We start from the raw sequence: 18,049 nt of genomic DNA on the forward strand, positions 1-18,049 counted from the left end.
AGTCTATAGAATCATCTGGTGTTAAATAACGCCAACGATAACTCCAATTTATCTAGCTGCGCATATGAACATTTGTTTGCAAGGGAAGAAATGGGGAGAGTGATTAAGTACCATATAAAGCGTATATTAAGACTTAGCAACGGCGTGGTTGACTCAATTAAATGATACTGTGTATAGCAATACTAATTTTATTGGTTTGCAGAAACCTACAATATTCAAACTATGTATTATAATTTTGTGTTAATAATGCGTATTAGTAAATTTATTAAAAATACATTTTTTTTTTAAATGGTAGCATTGCATTAAAAAAATGCAATAATTTATAATGTATTTAATTAAGATTTGCTAGCTCTAAATCGATAACCCCAGTCAAAAATAAATATCTCCAGTTCTGATTTACAACATTTTTGTGAAATACCTTTTTCTCATTTTTTCATCAGTAATTCACAATAAACAAATAATTTTGATAATCAAAACTTTGATTATATGACAAACCGGAAAATGAACATAACTTATTTTTAGCTCCCCCAGCATTTTCAGCATGAAGAAAAGGAACTAGACTGACATGAAGTATACTTCATGCTATTATAATAGCAAGACCATTATGTGAGCGAATTTTTCAAACCTAATAAGTAATTAAAATAGGCGACTCTAAGAAAATTAGGACCTAATGCAGTGTTAATATCCCTTCAAACAAAATTAGCATTGCTGCGGCTCTTGAAAATTCGGTTCAATAAATGTCTAGCATTTAAAATATGTATTACCAGAAGTGGTGCGCTTAGAGTTTTTTTATTGGCCGTCCTATTGAAGAAAAATTGTTATTACCCCTTCTAAATTGTATCTTAAAACACTTATCATTATCGCTTGATGTGTACGACAATTACTTCCTCCTTTAGACACGTCTTTGTGTAAATTATGTTTTAATACAATTCCCAATTGTGCTCCCGTTCCTCGTTAATAGATTTTCCATAATTAAAATTTCGTACCAGGAATTCATATAGTAAGAAGTAACGAGAGTTTTACAATTTACATTTAACATATTACCAGAGTTTTGTAACAATCATCATTATCTAGTATCGTATGGTCAAATGTATGTAATCACATCGTCATGTGTAGGTATCCTCATAGAGTACCCACCAGTGGAGGAAGTTGCAATGTTATCACACATCATTTGTGCATAACTAGGTTACAATTCCTAAGAGCCGTTAAGTCGCGTAACTGTACCATATCGATAGCTTTTTATGCGACAAGTGCAACTCATTACATGGTTACATCATAATACATAAAACATACCAACACAAAAAAATTTAAATACAATTACAGTTGTGTCGGAAAGAATTACGTATGAGATCATGTTTAAGGTCTATCAGTGACTTTTAAGTGGTCACCAACATAGACCTATTTAACGTCAAGTGAAGTGTTGAACGTTTTGCCAACATTATTCAATAATATGGTGCCAATAATAATATTCAATAACATCGTTGATTCATATGAGTTCTTAGTAATTAAATTAGCTGCCATCTAAATTCTTATAATATGATTTTCATAATATTTACCATATACATTTGCTAGTTTTTAAATGTCAGCATAGAGCTCATCTTTTTATTGATAAATAAATGTACCTGTTCATATATTATACATGTATAAATATATGGCTCTATTCATAAGTAAGATTGATGTCTTATTTATGAATAAAAACATCAAAGATTATGAATAGTAAGGTACAATTGAATTTGGATTCGAGAAGGCGATAAAATTAAAAGACTATTTAAAAATTATTATTAAAATTTTATTATACAATTTATTATAAGTCACAATAATACTTCCATTTACTTTTAAAATTTATAAATATTCATATATTTAAAAATAAATATGTAGTATGGCATTGATACATGATATTGACTATGTTTCTAGTTTACAATACACAGAGTGTTCAGTAAGTAAAGAAACAGGTCAATTGTTACAAACAATGAGAACAATAGATACCCGTTTTCTTACATATTGAACACTCTATATATATTAGTATAGTAACTATTTTATATGGTTGATACAAAACATAGTTATTCTAAAACACAGAATCTTTATTTTTATTTGATAAAAATATAACATGATTTTTATTCTGATTTAAAGCATATAGGAAGTGAATAAAAGTTCTTACATATTTTTTAAATTTAAACGTTATTACATAGTTCTTGTACGCTTAAAATAAAAATGCGTTTTGTTTTTTTCTAATTATTATTTAAATGATTGAAAAGTTAGACAACTAAATGAATACAAAGTAATATATAAGGGACATTTACAAATATTAAATTCAACAAAATAATCGACTATTAAATTTCCATAAATTATTCAACAGATACTAAGAAAAATATTGCGTTTAATTTTCATTTAAATACTTGCGAGTAAGATATATTAGAATATAACTATTATTGAGATGCTTAATTAACAATATAATTTTAAACAATATCATTTACAAACATCGTTGTTGAATAAACAAATTTTTAGTCACTATAATTATATACAGGACCTTTTAAAATTGTACAATTGTTACTTCGACAATATTCTTGGATTATTTCATAATGTGACTTAACAAATGAGTTTGATGACACAATTACGTGTAATTTAAATACTCAAATATAAATAGAAACCATCAATAATGAAAAATATATGTAACATGTTGGTGGTAAAAAAAAGTAATAATTCAAAATCAATTACTTTATTTACAAAACGAACATCAATGTTTTATGCTTATAACAAAATTTAACATGGTAAAGATTATTTTTTTTATAAAATTATTTTTAACTATTATTATCATCAAATTTTGAAGATTTCGCGCATTCAAATGTATGTTACACAAAATTCACCTTTTTTGTAAAGTCAACAACATTATCACCACTAATAAAGGAACCGGTATTATTTTTGCATTTAACTGGTAAGTGTGGATAAAGACTTCATTGAATTTTCCTACCAGTCGAAAATTGTATGTCAGAGGTACTTCAAAGTCCAATAAAATGGTGGCATTGGACGGATAGATACACTTGGACTGGGCAACACCGATGAGTCACCGTTAGTTTGGTGTTTGTGTTTAGTCCGATTTCGATCACCGTCAATTTCATTGTGATGGACTTCGTGAAATATTTCATACTCATTTACAATATTTATATCTTCATCATAGTCATCATTATTCTCTTTGGGCCCTGGAATTTCTATAACAGGTAAATTTTATTTGTCAATTACCAAACAGCTTTATTGAGACTTAAAACCCCACGCAATTTCATTATCATACTGTTAATTGACTGTTTAAGAGATGAGTAATTTATTTTATTATTAACTTATAAGTTATATGGCAATAGTAAAATAAATTATAATAGATATTAATCTAGAGTTTTTTAATAACAGGATGTTACAAACGCTTTAGCAGAATTTAATTCTGCGATGTTGATAACTTTTAAAAATGTCTTATTTCACTGTTCATAATTATGATCAATTATTCTGTATAATTTTAGCTTCGATGTGAAGATGAGAAGGTATTAGTTTTATTATGATAGTATGTTTTTTTTTTTGTGTGTCTGTTACCATTGTATAGATCAATACAATTTTTTCATGAGAAGTAGTATTTATATACAACTTTTATTTGACTAATTTTTTTTTTTTGAATCTGAACATTTACCTATATACAGGGGGATTCAAAACAAAAAAATGCATATAGAAAGTAGAACTTTTTCAACCTAATTTTTGAAAGTGTTCAAGAAAGTCTGACACATTTATATATATATCTTAAATTAAAGCATATGTAATATACTTCATTATGGAAAAAAAAAATTTGGACTATATTTTGTTTCATGGTGAAAACGGACATCCAAGTTAATTTTTTTCATGATAGTGATTTTAATCACTGTCAGATATCATAACTATACTGGACCCAACTATGGCACGTCCCCTATGTGCTAGGTTTTTTTTATAATAGGATACATTATAAATCACATTATTTGTCTAACCAATGTTTTATAAAAATTACAAAAAATTCTTATACTTTTAATATTACTTAAAATGATTAGAAATTTAATTCTAATTTTTGTATATTTTTTTTTAGGATTATAATATACATGATAATTTTTATTCCATACTCCATTAGCTATTCAAAATATTTAACTATGCATCACTTACCGTACAACCTGATGCTACTTTCAACTTCGCCGAGAGAATTCTTTGCTATACATCTATAGGATCCTAAATCTGATTTTTCAACAAATCTAATAGTGAGCACCATCTGATCTTCAAATGTTGACTTAATAGTATTAGTTGTTTGGTATTTATCACTAGTGATTACCATATCACCTTAAAAAAATAAAATGGTTTTTTTTGAAATTATATTGATACGATCATCATCTATAGCGACTTTGTATATATTGACTATAACAATGTTATAATGAAATCTATGAATATTAATAATAAACAACTGAAAAATCATTTGAAAAAAACAATTTAATTATACAATTTTTTGTTATTTCTAAATAATAAACATTGATAATTTGTTTGAATAATTACTTTTCACTATTTGCAAACCATTAAATAAAAACGTTTGATATATACAGCTATTAGTTATTACATTGTTCTTATATACAACACTATGTTATGCCATATTATTATAAAATCTAGATGTAAAAAGCCAAACTACACCACCCCAAGGGAATATTATCCCGTAAGTCGTAAGTCTTGTCATTGCTAAGTCAAAGACTTTTTTTCTGTTTACTAGGATTACACGATCTACCCTCTTTACAAGAGTAGAGAAGGGATTTCGAATAGAATGGAAATCATCACGTCCTTAAAGTTGTTTACGCTGTGTATTTTTCCCTCTATACTGTAATAAATGTGGCATATAATACAGTGGAACGAAATGACAGCAAACAAATTCAAATCATAGATGTATAAATAAACCTGTTGAACCCATAAAACAAAGGTATATTACACTATTACACTGCACAGTTTGTTTTGGAAAATAATTATAACTTGATATGATTTACAGCCAAGTGATTATTATTTATCTTATGATGAAATTATTTATTGACTAAACACTATTCATTACGTTCCATTTATTTAAGAAATTATTATAACATTTTCTAAGTTTAAGAATACATTTAACTGCATAATACTGATATTGTTTTTTAATAGCATAAAGTTACACCCAGAGAAAAACCTCGATCTATATAATAAATTCATTGTTCAATTTGATAAATATATCATTACTATTGAATCAATGATATATTTATCAATATGATATTTTTTTTTCTTGTCTTGAACAATAATTATTTATAAGAATAGTTATTTTGTTCGTATTAATAAAACATTATCATAAACCCTTGATAAAATTTCTCTTTCAATTTTGATTGAGGTTTTTCTTTGGGTGTAATTGATTACAAAACTTAACAAGCTTAAGACAATTTTTTTATAGTGATACACTTTTAAATTTGTTATAAAGGAATGCAATGTATTGAAAATAGGATATTGAAATTTTCAAGACCTTTAGAGAACTATATCGTTTTTTGGAATTGTGAACAATACAATGAATACGTATTAATAATGTCATGTGCGAGGAAAATCCACTAGGCTTATGTATAGTATGGCTTTATGCCAATTTAAAGAGATTTTCAATATTGTATTATTAGGTACATATTAGCACAGAACAAGAAATGATTAACCCCCATGTTTGAGTACTTATTACTTTAATGCTCCTATTAGAGAATTTATATTTGAATTTAGATCGAAATAATAGATATTTGCAAGAACATAAAAAAAATGAGTAAATAAATGTAATTATTTTATTTTGATGGTACAACAAAACAAATAACAGAAAAATGTTAATTGAATATTTTACAAGTATGATACAAACAAATAACTATAGTATTACCATTATAATCCTTTTGATATGTTTTACAAAGTGACTGCTTTATCATTGAACATTAGATATCTTAAAATTGTTATAATTTTGTGAATTTTTTTTTTTATTTTGTCTTTTTTATATTTTTATAAGTAATTTTTTAAATATTTTTAGGTTCATTCCTTATCTTTTAGAGTGAAGTGGGGTAAAATCATTTTTACTCTTACAGTAATTATATTTTAGATTAAACGTACTGATCCTTATATATGTTGCTATCATATTAAATGTAAATTCAAAATAAAAATTTATACATTTAACAAAATTCATAAAAAATTACCCATTAACTTTACCCATTAGAATATCAATTTAATTTTTTTAAGTAGTAACATACATATGTGTCTAGCTTAAATGTTAGCAAATGATAAAATTAAAAAAATGGCCGGTCGATAACAAATTTTAGACTAGTATTTCAGAAGTTATTAACATTTTTAAATATAAAGTGCAGGCGACTTTTGGGTTATATTATTTTTATCGCTATGTATTACACTGCTCATCCTCCTATAATAGATATAAAAAATATTCATAACTTCAAAAATATTTGATTAAGAGTCGTTATAAACTAGTCATTTTCAAAACTTACGTTAGCAAAATAAATATGTTATTATTTAAAAGTAATAAAGTTTTCCCCTTATAAAAAACAATGGGTAAACCTGAAAAATATTTAACAATTAATAAATTTAAACAAAATACTAGAAAAACAAAGCCAAAAAAAGAAAGTATTGAATCATTCTGTATATTTCATCGCTGAAATAAGTTAGATCATAATTTAAAATTAGCCAAAAAAATACCTATGTCTAAAGAAATTATACCTCAGTTAATAATTAAAAGGAACTCTTTTTTAGTGAAATAAGAGTAAAGACTGAAAGTGTTGATTTTAAAGATGATTTATAAAAGGTGCTAGTAGGCGACCATTGTTGATATCTAATTAAAAATGTCTTTAATATTATAATAGAATGCCTAAGGTTTCTCAAAAAACCAAAAACAATACTGTCTTTAATTTAATTTATTTATACATGAGAATATAGAGAGACAAGTTTAATAATGAAAAATATTCTTGGCTTCAATAATAATTAAATAACGAGACCGACTAGTCGCTTAATATTCTGAGGGTGATGCGAGGTCGATTAAAAACATAACTGCGGTTATTTTGGCAAAACCATAAATGAAGGGTAAGGAGAGTGGAGTACTGGTTTTTAGCCAAGAAGCTGTCATCAACAGTTCCTCATACAATTTTTTGACCAAATAATAAGTATTTAATATCAATATAAACTTTTTTTGTATTCAAAGTTTTTCTCCGGGAATCTTTTCAGTCTACATCGATAACATAAATAAACATTTCTTTTAGAATCTTCAAACGTCTTTTATCCAAAGTAATTTAATTTTGACAACCAAGTATCTTAGACAATATGTTTTATAAGTCATATGTTTATATTAAATAAAATTTGATAAAAAAAACTTTCGATGCAATTTTAAATTTAGTTAAAGTTATTTAATAGATTGATTGAATTTCAGGTTTTCAAATTATCGCGATTTTTTCATACAATTATAACTTTTAAAATAGAATCTACGTAATTGCTCGTGGGTAGTAAAAAGACTATTTGTTTTTGAGCTAATAGAAAACAAAAAATGATTTTTTGATTTTATGCCATTAAAAAACAAGTCTATAATAAATAAGATTAATATGTATTCGAAATAGAATTTACAAGCAGAGTTTAAGTTATATTAGTATATAAAATTAAATTAGTGTAATAGATCGTAATTACAAAAAATGATTTTTGTAATGAAAAATGTAAAATTTCAGTGAATTTCTTTTATTAAAAGTATGTCAGATATTTTTTAAACTGTGATTTCTATAAATTTATTTAATATTTTAGCATTATTTTTTGTTTTAAATCTCATTTGCATTCTGATGGAAATGATAAAAAGAGGAGTGTTTCTTCACAAAAAAATAAATAAATAAATCATAATGCGGGTGGATCATTAGAGAAAAAACCATTATAACTTCTTATTATTTAAAGACAGAAATCGGACGATTTATCTTACCATTTTAGATACCCTCACCGAAAAATATTTTTAAAACAAACAAACAAAACATTTTGAAACATAAATTGTTTTTTTTCTTTTTTTATTAAAAATTATTATGTTTATTTCAGAAAAGCTATTTTAATCTTATTATCTCTAAATTGTTAATTTAAAAAAATTCATTTTAATAGCCAATTTTTGCTGAACATTTAAAAATAACAATTATTTAAGATTAAAATCATAGAAATAAAAAACTGGTTATTTATAACGATTAAATTATTTTGTATTTGAATTTCTTACATAAATTAAAATTTATTTATTTAATGATTTTATAATTAATTGACCATACATTTTGCAGATAATTTTTCTTTTTCCATATTATATTTACCTATCAAAGTATATGTAATATCTTGGATTCCAAAAACCGACTAATTAATATTCACAAACTTATCACTCAAAGAATCATTAATATGTGATTGTAAATACATGTGTTTGTATTCTCCATTATATAATTTTTCCATATTATATTTACCTATCAAAGTATATGTTATAAGTATGTTATATGTGATAAGTACAAACTTATCACTCAAAGAATCATCAATATGTGATTGTAAATACATGTGTTTGTATTCTCCATTATATATTAATTAATGAACCTTTCAATTCTACATGTTTTGAAAATATATTTATACAATAAATGTTATTGTTACAATTTAAATAAAAAGTTATTAGCTTAAAATCAACTTACCGCTCTCTCTGACCCAATAATTGATAGATTTTGGAAATGCTTCGACATTACATTCTAGTTTAACTTCAGTACCTTTTGGTGCACCAACAAGTTGACTCGGAGCAGAAATCACTGGATGAACTGTAAAAAATAAGAAAATAATTTTTAAAAAAATCTATTATAATGAATTTTGCATACTTTTGTTTATTGAAATTCTGTATACTTCTTGAGAAGTCAACAAACATTAATTTGTAATATATATATATATATATATAAGTATTTGTAAATACATAATGAAAATTTATATGACAAATTATCATATTATATTTCCATAATTTTCATTAAAGAATTATTTTTTGACATAATATTGTAGGCTTCTGATTCAATTATCATTTGATATTATCGTAAAAGTTTTAAGAAAGAAAGATTTATAGAAATAATAAAACTCGCTCTATAAATAAATCAGACATACGACATCTTATTCCTTTTTACAGACATGAGTTTAGTTTAAGTAGCAAATAATGCGCACGTTTGTTAGTAACATTTTGCTTGACTGTTTTTTACTTAATTTATCTTGCAGTAATACATGATAAAGTTTTAAACATCTAACGAATTACTGCCTAAACTTTAGTGGTACCATCAATATATTCACGTGTTATATTCTTTGAGCAGTAAATTTCGTAGAGCAACGGAGTATAGTTGAAATATGTATTCAATATTTATAAAATTGATTAACTAATCAATTAATTCATTAATTCATGTATAATATTATCGTGAATGATAGGCTTTTAAGAATATTTAAAAGTTATGCGATGTACTTACTATTACCATTGAGTATACTAAAGAATATTACTAAACTATACATAGAAGTCTTTGCATAATTATGTGTATAGAATACATTTGTATGAATTTGAAATGAAACATTTGAATGAAAATTTTACTTTTTCGTTACTATAAAGGTATACGACGGGGATTAATAAATAATTTTTTTTAATTTGAACTAAAAAATATTTAATAATTTTAACAACTGTGTATTGATTTTATAATATTTGATACTAGTTTGTGCGTACTTTAAAGAGCCATTTTTTTTTAACAACGTTAAAATCGAACAAAAAATAATGTCTTAAATTACATTAATTTCTGATGTTTTCATCAGTATTAATTAAAAGTGAATCACACACAAAACTAGTTGAAGACCTGTGTAAAAATATTGCTCCTTGTTTGTTGAGAACATGACTGAGCTATCAACTAGAGTACTTTTGTCCAGGTAATTCCTTAAAAATATAGGTATGTCTTCTTTTTTCTCGCCTTAATCCCAACTACTTGGGGTCGGCTTCTAGGTATGTAATATAGAAATTCGAAGAAGCTGTATAGCCATTTAATTATTATTAATGTAATCTTAACAAAATGCACAAAACGAAGGGAGTGATTCAAAATAATAAGAGACGAGGAAAGGGAGACATTTTAAGGGTAAAGTTTGTGCGAATGAAGACGAGTTTCAGAGTGAGGATACACACGAAGACTTAAGACTTTACCGAAGTGGCGTCTATGGCTTGGCGTGTCGTAATTTATCAATTTCTACCTAAAACCCTTTACCACAACCGACGTGTTAGCCCGTTCCGCGATGTAATGCATGAGAGGGGTAAATAAACGTAGATGAAATATTTGAGCATGCGTATATACGGAAAAGAAGGGTTCAAGACCAAGATCATTCATAATGCTGTGGTGGCTATAGCGGTAGTGTAATAGATAGATAACATGCATAAATTTGCCTTTTGCCTCTAATAAGATGTTTACAAAATCAAACACCTGATGATACACTGCTGTGGAATAAAAAATTCGTAAAATATTNTACCACAACCGACGTGTTAGCCCGTTCCGCGATGTAATGCATGAGAGGGGTAAATAAACGTAGATGAAATATTTGAGCATGCGTATATACGGAAAAGAAGGGTTCAAGACCAAGATCATTCATAATGCTGTGGTGGCTATAGCGGTAGTGTAATAGATAGATAACATGCATAAATTTGCCTTTTGCCTCTAATAAGATGTTTACAAAATCAAACACCTGATGATACACTGCTGTGGAATAAAAAATTCGTAAAATATTCCAGAGAGAACATAATAGTGTACAATGTTTTGTTTTAAAAAAAGTAAATTCTAACAATAATGAGTCGGATACATACTACTAAAATTAAAAATTGCAACCTACACAAGTCATCTACATTTTTTGTGAATTCCATTTTATACATGATAATTATAATTATGATTGATGTTATATAATTGTTTTAATCTTATTAATCAATAATATGACTTTTAAAGCTTTTGAGATATTATATTCATAAATATATTGAACTATAGGTACAAGTAATGAAATATGTTTTATTTAGATTAAAACCACGTAACATCAAATTAAAAATGACTTTAGTGTTCATATTCCGATGAATAAATATATTAAAGGAAATAATACAAACAATTTTTAAAGAAAAATATTTTTATAAATTATAAATCAAATCGAGTCTTAGAGCAGTTCCACGTATTTAGTTCAAACCGTAAATACTAATGAAAATAAAATATTTCAATACCAACTAAAATTTGAAATCAATAACTTGGAATAAAAGGTTTTGAAAAGAGACTAATTTTTAAATGTAGTGTAGGAAGTAGTTTTGCAAAATAAGATAAGTTTAATAGAATTAATTAACTGAACTTTTATGAGTCTAAATATAAAGACATGCAATTTTAAAAGGTGCTTTCTATAAATGCTAAAAAGATATATTTTTTATAGTCATTAATAATTAAATATCATTTAATTGACTTCCTCAAGATATATACTTAATGAATTCTTTGATAGTTATTTTATACTTACAATGAACACTAACAGTGATACGTTTACTAACTGAAGGTGGTACGCCGTTTGATCCTATACAGAGATAAGCGCCCATTTCAGACCTACTAACTTTAATCAACTTCAATAACTCTCCTTGATGTGTTATCACTGAAACAGATTTGTATGATAAAATTGATTTTAATCGAAATTAATTATAAAACAAATCATCTTAAATCGTACATAAACGCAATAAGAATATAAATGTATTAAGAACTATTTAATCAAATACTAAAATCTAATAATCATATAAAGGAGTTATTATTAAGTGTTTTTGGTACAAACTCTCCAATAATATATCATAAACCTCAATCAACGTTTAATTAATAAATTATTTGCTTTGGTTGTATGATTTATTTTTTAAATACAAACCTTTTTATCATGACTCGAATTTTTATACTACATTAATATGCATGAATGTAAATACATACATCAACAACCTTATTTTTTGAATTAATATTATTTAAGTTATAAACACTCATATTAAAATAGCCAATCCTAGCACAAAACAATAATTTAGTATTTTATTAGGCAAATGTGAGACATATCTTCTATAATAATACACAGCAACATTAAAATCAAAATTTACTCACACTTCTTACATTTTTACCTAACACAGATATGATTTGCCGCACATATTTGAAAAAATGACAATGACACTACTGCGACATCATGACATCAAAGATTCAAAAGTCAATGTCTCAAAGCTTCGGCGAAATCACAAACGTTACCAATTTATTTTCGATTCAAAAGCTACTTCGCACTCCACACGAGAACAAACTAAAAACACGGATCTTCATGTATACCGTTTGTCTATATCTGTATTTTTTCTTTGATGTATCGTGTTTTAAATTCTTCTCTCTTTATCATTTGACAGAGTCGGGAGGTGATTGCGTTGAGTCATTTCGCGTCAGCCGAAACAAATCGGATTTCAAAATCTCTCTCTCCTTTTTTTCTCTCTACTACCGACCCAGCACACCTGTATACATGCTTTGAACAAAAAGAGGATTTACTGTTAAGTTATTTTTATTTTACAGTACAAATAAAACTCAACATTGGAAAAAGGAGAGCAATGTTCATTTTTTTTCTTTGAAACCAATACGAATACTATCAAACAAGTAAATGATTAGTAATTTTTACAGCACAATTTAAAGAAACTTATCTTACATGATTTTTAAACAAAGATTTATGTAAATGGCGCAAGCTCAATGAATCACTTAATAACATATTTATTTAAATCTATTGAACAGCGCAAAATACATAGCTGTATGATATAAAATATCTTAGTTTCGTTAAAATTCAAATATAAATAACTTTGAAAAGTCAATTTATTTTTAAAGTTATAGAATTAATTAATAATTTATGATCTATACTAGGTACATAAATAATAGTACGAAATTTTTCTTAAAAGGAAGTTTGTTGATGAATTGTTTAAACTCGTTAAAATTACCCCAACTCGATGCACATCGTTGCTTAGAACGCACAGAATAATTGTTTTATTTGAGTTATAATTAAGCTTCTTATACTGCTCAGAAAACACATTCATACTTTTAAGATACTAAGTTATTGATTAATAAACCACTGTAAAAATTCATATTATCTTACATAAAATTAATTAATTTGTAATAATACATATTTTATCTAAAATTAAATATTTTTTAATTTTATTTCTATTAAAACTATTTTAAAAGCAAATATTAATTCAGAAACAAAAACCAGAGCTTTATAAAAATCGAACTTAAAATTAAATTTGAAATAAAATTCGAAAAATAAGAAAATCAATTTGTAAAATTGTTATTAAAATCGAAATAAATTGAATATCAATTTCAAAATTTAAATAATATTGAAATAAATTGTATATCAATTTTCAAAAGATAAATTATATCGAAATAAAATGTAAAGTGAATAGGTTTCCAGATACCATGAAATTAGTATCCTACTGTAATGTCATCAGTATAAAATTTACTGTCATTTTATTTATTATTAATCATTAGATTATAACAATATTTTATATTCAGGATTATCAGTAATTAATGAACCCTTTTTTTTTACATTTTTAAGTAAGATAAATATGATAAAAAATATCTATTATAATTTATAGTAGAATTATTTTTCATTATTTGAATTAATTAAAAACACGCCGAAGTCAGTCGTTATTTTACCACTCTCGTTGTAACTGATTCTTATACATTAACTTAATAACTTATCGCTATTATTGTGATCATTATAATTATTAGTATTATTAACGGAGTTATATAAACGCTTGCTACCGTTACCATGTTATACATAATATTTATGTAGGACAAAACACTTGTTGTCGTTGTTAATTGAAAGTTTTCATTTAATTGGTCACGAAACCGCTAACTGTCCTTCTAGGGAAGTATAAATTATACAGAGCCAGTATAGCCCCATTTAGGATCGACATTGCTAATTATTAGGACGCTAACAGGAAAGCACGTTGCAGTCATTTAAAGGCTCTTGCTTATAATTATTAACAATAAAACATTTATGCGCGTTTTAGTACATTATGTCGGATAAAAAAAAAAAATGAAAAATTTTAGTCATCTATTTTCATTTCTATATCATCTAAGAAAGATATGAATATTCGTTTGACCTGATTGCGTCAACTCTGAGCTATTTAGTTTTTAAGTCGTTGAGAAAATTTTTTTGTAGGAAATTACTTAAATTTTTTATTTAGTAAAGGTAAAAATGTAACAGTCTGTCCAAATATAATCGAAAATGGACTGCACTAATAAGAAATTGAAATATTAGTTTTCTCCTGTGGTCTGATTAATTGATCAAATATTTTTTGATATATACAAAAAATAGTTGGTCCCATAATGGAATTCTTTGGAATATCGATAAACGAAATTGAATATTGATTTCAAGTCCTGAATAACACCACTATTGTTTAAGTTTTATACTATAATGAAACGATTCAGAAAGCAATGTAAATTTGACAAGTATCTTTTTAATGAATATTTTCACTCAAAAAGTAAATATTTTTACTATAAACAATGAATTATCAGTTATCATAGTAAATATAAATGTTTTTCCATAAATACGACAAAATAGCTTTTGCTTGTATTTTGCAAATTTTAATAAAAATATTTTTATAAACTGTGCATCGAATTTCCTTTATAATAATTCAGCTAAACGAAGTCAAATCTAAAATAAGTTCCATCAAACTTATAAAATAAAGTTTCAAATGCCTCTACTAATAGAAAGAATTTTTATTTTTTCAGAATAACCAATCAGATATCCTTCTTGTTCGACAGTTATATTAGTATAACTAAAATATCTGTTTTATATAAATCTTATTGAATTATTAGATATTTTCATGCTACTCTCTTCTCTTATTGTTGAATTCTATTCACTCAATAATTACATGAATCAAAGTGAAGTAATAAGTTCATTATTTGTTTTTACTTTTATTACTCTAAATAACTTTTAAGAATTATAACACAAGTATAACAATTAAGTTCGGATGTATAATAAAATGTAATGAAATAACGTATAAGTTTATAACGACTTAACATATTTTAATTTCCTCATTTTCTATTGTATAACAGTAAGACAAATGATACTAACTTTTAATCATTAACATTAACACTAACTTCAACCATTAATAGTGTGAAAGAATGTTCATTAGTAGCAAAACAATAATAACTGTAAACCCCAAATAAATTGTTTGCGGTTCCAATTACTTATAATTGATTATTGTGTGGTTTTGAAGTTTGAATAAACACTATATAAGTAAATTTTTTAAATTAATAATTATCAATAATTTGAGTTTTTACGTATAGTTTTAATTTAACCATCTGAAAATCCAAAATTACCAAATTAACCTATTTAAGAAAAATAAGCTATTTAAAAAAAAAACTTTATTTTTAATTTAATTATTTCCAGACATTTTATAAAATTTCAATAATTAATGAGTTATTGATTAGATAACATTAATATAATTTTGACTAGTTTGCCAAGAAGTTTGTTAATTACTTTATATATCAACTAAAAATGAATATTAAAACCAGTGCCACTACACTCATAATAAAAAAATATATAATAAATAGTTTTCAGTCTCCTTGGATTTTTTTTTTTTTGTTTAAATGCATTTCATTTCAACTTAGAGTAAAACAGAAATTGAATGGATCGAAGAGGGGTAAGTGTGAAACTTTTGCAAACTCAAAGTTTAAAACTAGGCTTAAAAAAAATTGATGATTATTTTTTCAAACCAAAGAGCTTCGAATTGTTGAACTTAGTTTTTCAGTAGTGGGATTCACAAAACATGGCAATGCAACTACTATGCTTAGAGTCTATCAGAATCTGACAAAATACTTTTGACAAGAACGTTTTCAATAACGAACTTTATAAATTCATATAATTTAAAAAATAAACTGTAAGCTTTTATTATTATTTGTATTGATTTTTAATTTAATAAGCCCAAATAATAAGCAAAGTAAGCAAGTAAGTATCTCTAAAATTAAAAAAAATACATTAACTAAAGAGGTTTATCGTTTTTGACTGTTTTTTTGTGAAAAACTACTAATTCTTGTTCTATCAGTACGACAGAACAATTGATGCGATAAGAACTCTGAAAACATTCCTTTAACCCATATGTACTAGTTACATTTTTGAAAATTTTCATTTTTATCAGATTAAAATTTCGTGTTTAAGTTAACACAATTTCAAACAAATGGACTAACACCAATACTTAAGTGCATGATGCTGAATTCAAAGTTGTTATTAAAATTCTTATTTAATCAGTATAGTTATCGTACTGATGAAATAAAAACTGGTAGTTTTATATGTCCAAACTAATAGTTTTCAAACAGCAGCACCATATTTGGCACGTTAATTCTCATTTGTGTGTTATTTAAATTTGATAATTTATTGCCCATCGAGTTACGCAGAGCAGAACTGACTTCCTAAAAATAGTTACAGATAAATACATACTTGATACTGTATATATATATATATTTACATGAATTTGATTATTAGCTTTTTTAATGATTAAACATTATAGTTATAATCTTAAAATAATTATTTTAATATTCAGTTGGTTTTTTAAATTTTTAGTCTAGTAATTAATCGTAATTTGCCAAATATCGACACAAAATAAAATTGCAAATTTTCCGAATATTTGATCTTTATGTATTTCTGTTTTAATCTAAAAATAGTTATAGTGGAAAATTCGGTTGTTGTTTTCTGAAAAACTCCTATCTAACTCAAATTTAAAGGCCTACAGAAGCAGTTAAACTTAAAGGATAAGCTCTAAATTTTGTACGATTATTTTTAACATCATCAAAGCTTACCTATCTCAGTCGGTAACACAATCCTTTGTACGTAGGTACTGTGGATCAATTCCGAACATAAAAAAAAATTATTTTTCAGTTTTTTTATTGATCTAATAGTTTATTTCTTTATTAAAAATTAGTAATTATTTCAAAAACTAGATATGACGGAAAAAATCTGAAGTCGGACTTTATAGAAAATTCACTTAAATATTGTAGACAAAAATTGGCTATTGTTCTGTGTTATTATAAAAGGACAGGGTTAAAAATAATTAATATGTGAAAAAATGAGCCGTGTGTATGAGTAATAAAATTGTCATTATTAAATCAATATATTCACATCACATTAAAAAGTAAGGCAGGTATACAAAATTTATTTTATTATCGACTGTAACACAGTGGAAATACTTCCTATAATAGACACATACTCTAATAATCATTTACTTCTCACACAACGACAATGCACACCAAATACAAACCGTAAAATTGCCTATAATTGACCTCTAAAAAAATGTCTGTACTCAAACGCCTTAAAGTGAGATGTAATGTTATATTTTGAATTAACACATTTAAAAATAATGTCATTGTATAACAGTATGTATTATATACTAAAAAATGTATTATTTAATTTTTCTAGCAACCAACCTCTTGTCTTTATGCTATTTGAATCTTTAATTATTATGTCTTTTCCGTCTTCTCGTCTCCATAGAACATGTGGCTTAGGATATCCTTTAGCTCTACACGTCAATTTGACTGTACCACCTTCAGGCACCATTACATCACCAGATGTATCTTCATAAATGATGTCAGGGGGTATTACAACATCTAAATAACCCATCTAAAATCAAAGACAAATTGATTACCACATCATATATGTATGTAGTTCAATAAGCAGTAAAAAGACTTTCCATTGTTTCTGTTATTCATACAAATTAACCTGATCTCTTATTTATAGAACAACCCTAAATAAGCAATAAACTATAACAGTTATAACACTGAAGAGTGTGAATATTAAAATGTTAACTTTCTTTTTCTCATAGGTAAGTTATTTTGAGTTAAATATTTTATTAGTTTTAAAATAACATTTTTAATATAACTTTAAATTTAAATCACCATAGGTGAAATAGGGTAGACTAGAAAGCTATCGCTCCTTTATTTACCATGTATCAACTTATACTCATATT

General features: G+C 25.5%; 1 protein-coding gene across 2 annotated transcripts in view; it reads right to left on the bottom strand.

The window, feature by feature from the left end:
• Positions 1-1,808: 1,808 nt before the first annotated feature.
• Positions 1,809-18,049, bottom strand: part of LOC126895999 (lachesin-like) — a 45,674-nt gene continuing 29,433 nt past the window's right edge. Inside the window, exons 5-9 of one of the 2 annotated variants that reach the window (XM_050668389.1) lie at positions 17,511-17,703; positions 11,554-11,682; positions 8,709-8,828; positions 4,168-4,338; positions 1,809-3,197 (exon numbers count right to left, since the gene is read on the bottom strand). In XM_050668389.1, the coding sequence (XP_050524346.1) occupies positions 2,986-3,197; positions 4,168-4,338; positions 8,709-8,828; positions 11,554-11,682; positions 17,511-17,703 (825 nt within the window). In that variant the 3' untranslated portion in view covers positions 1,809-2,985. Of the gene's footprint in view, positions 3,207-4,167; positions 4,339-8,708; positions 8,829-11,553; positions 11,683-17,510; positions 17,704-18,049 lie in introns of both variants that reach the window. The other variant, XM_050668388.1, reaches the window with a different exon arrangement.

Source organism: Daktulosphaira vitifoliae, unplaced genomic scaffold (genome assembly GCF_025091365.1).
Source record: "Daktulosphaira vitifoliae isolate Bord-2020 unplaced genomic scaffold, ASM2509136v1 Scaffold_1, whole genome shotgun sequence".
NCBI classification, from domain to species: Eukaryota; Metazoa; Arthropoda; class Insecta; order Hemiptera; family Phylloxeridae; genus Daktulosphaira; species Daktulosphaira vitifoliae.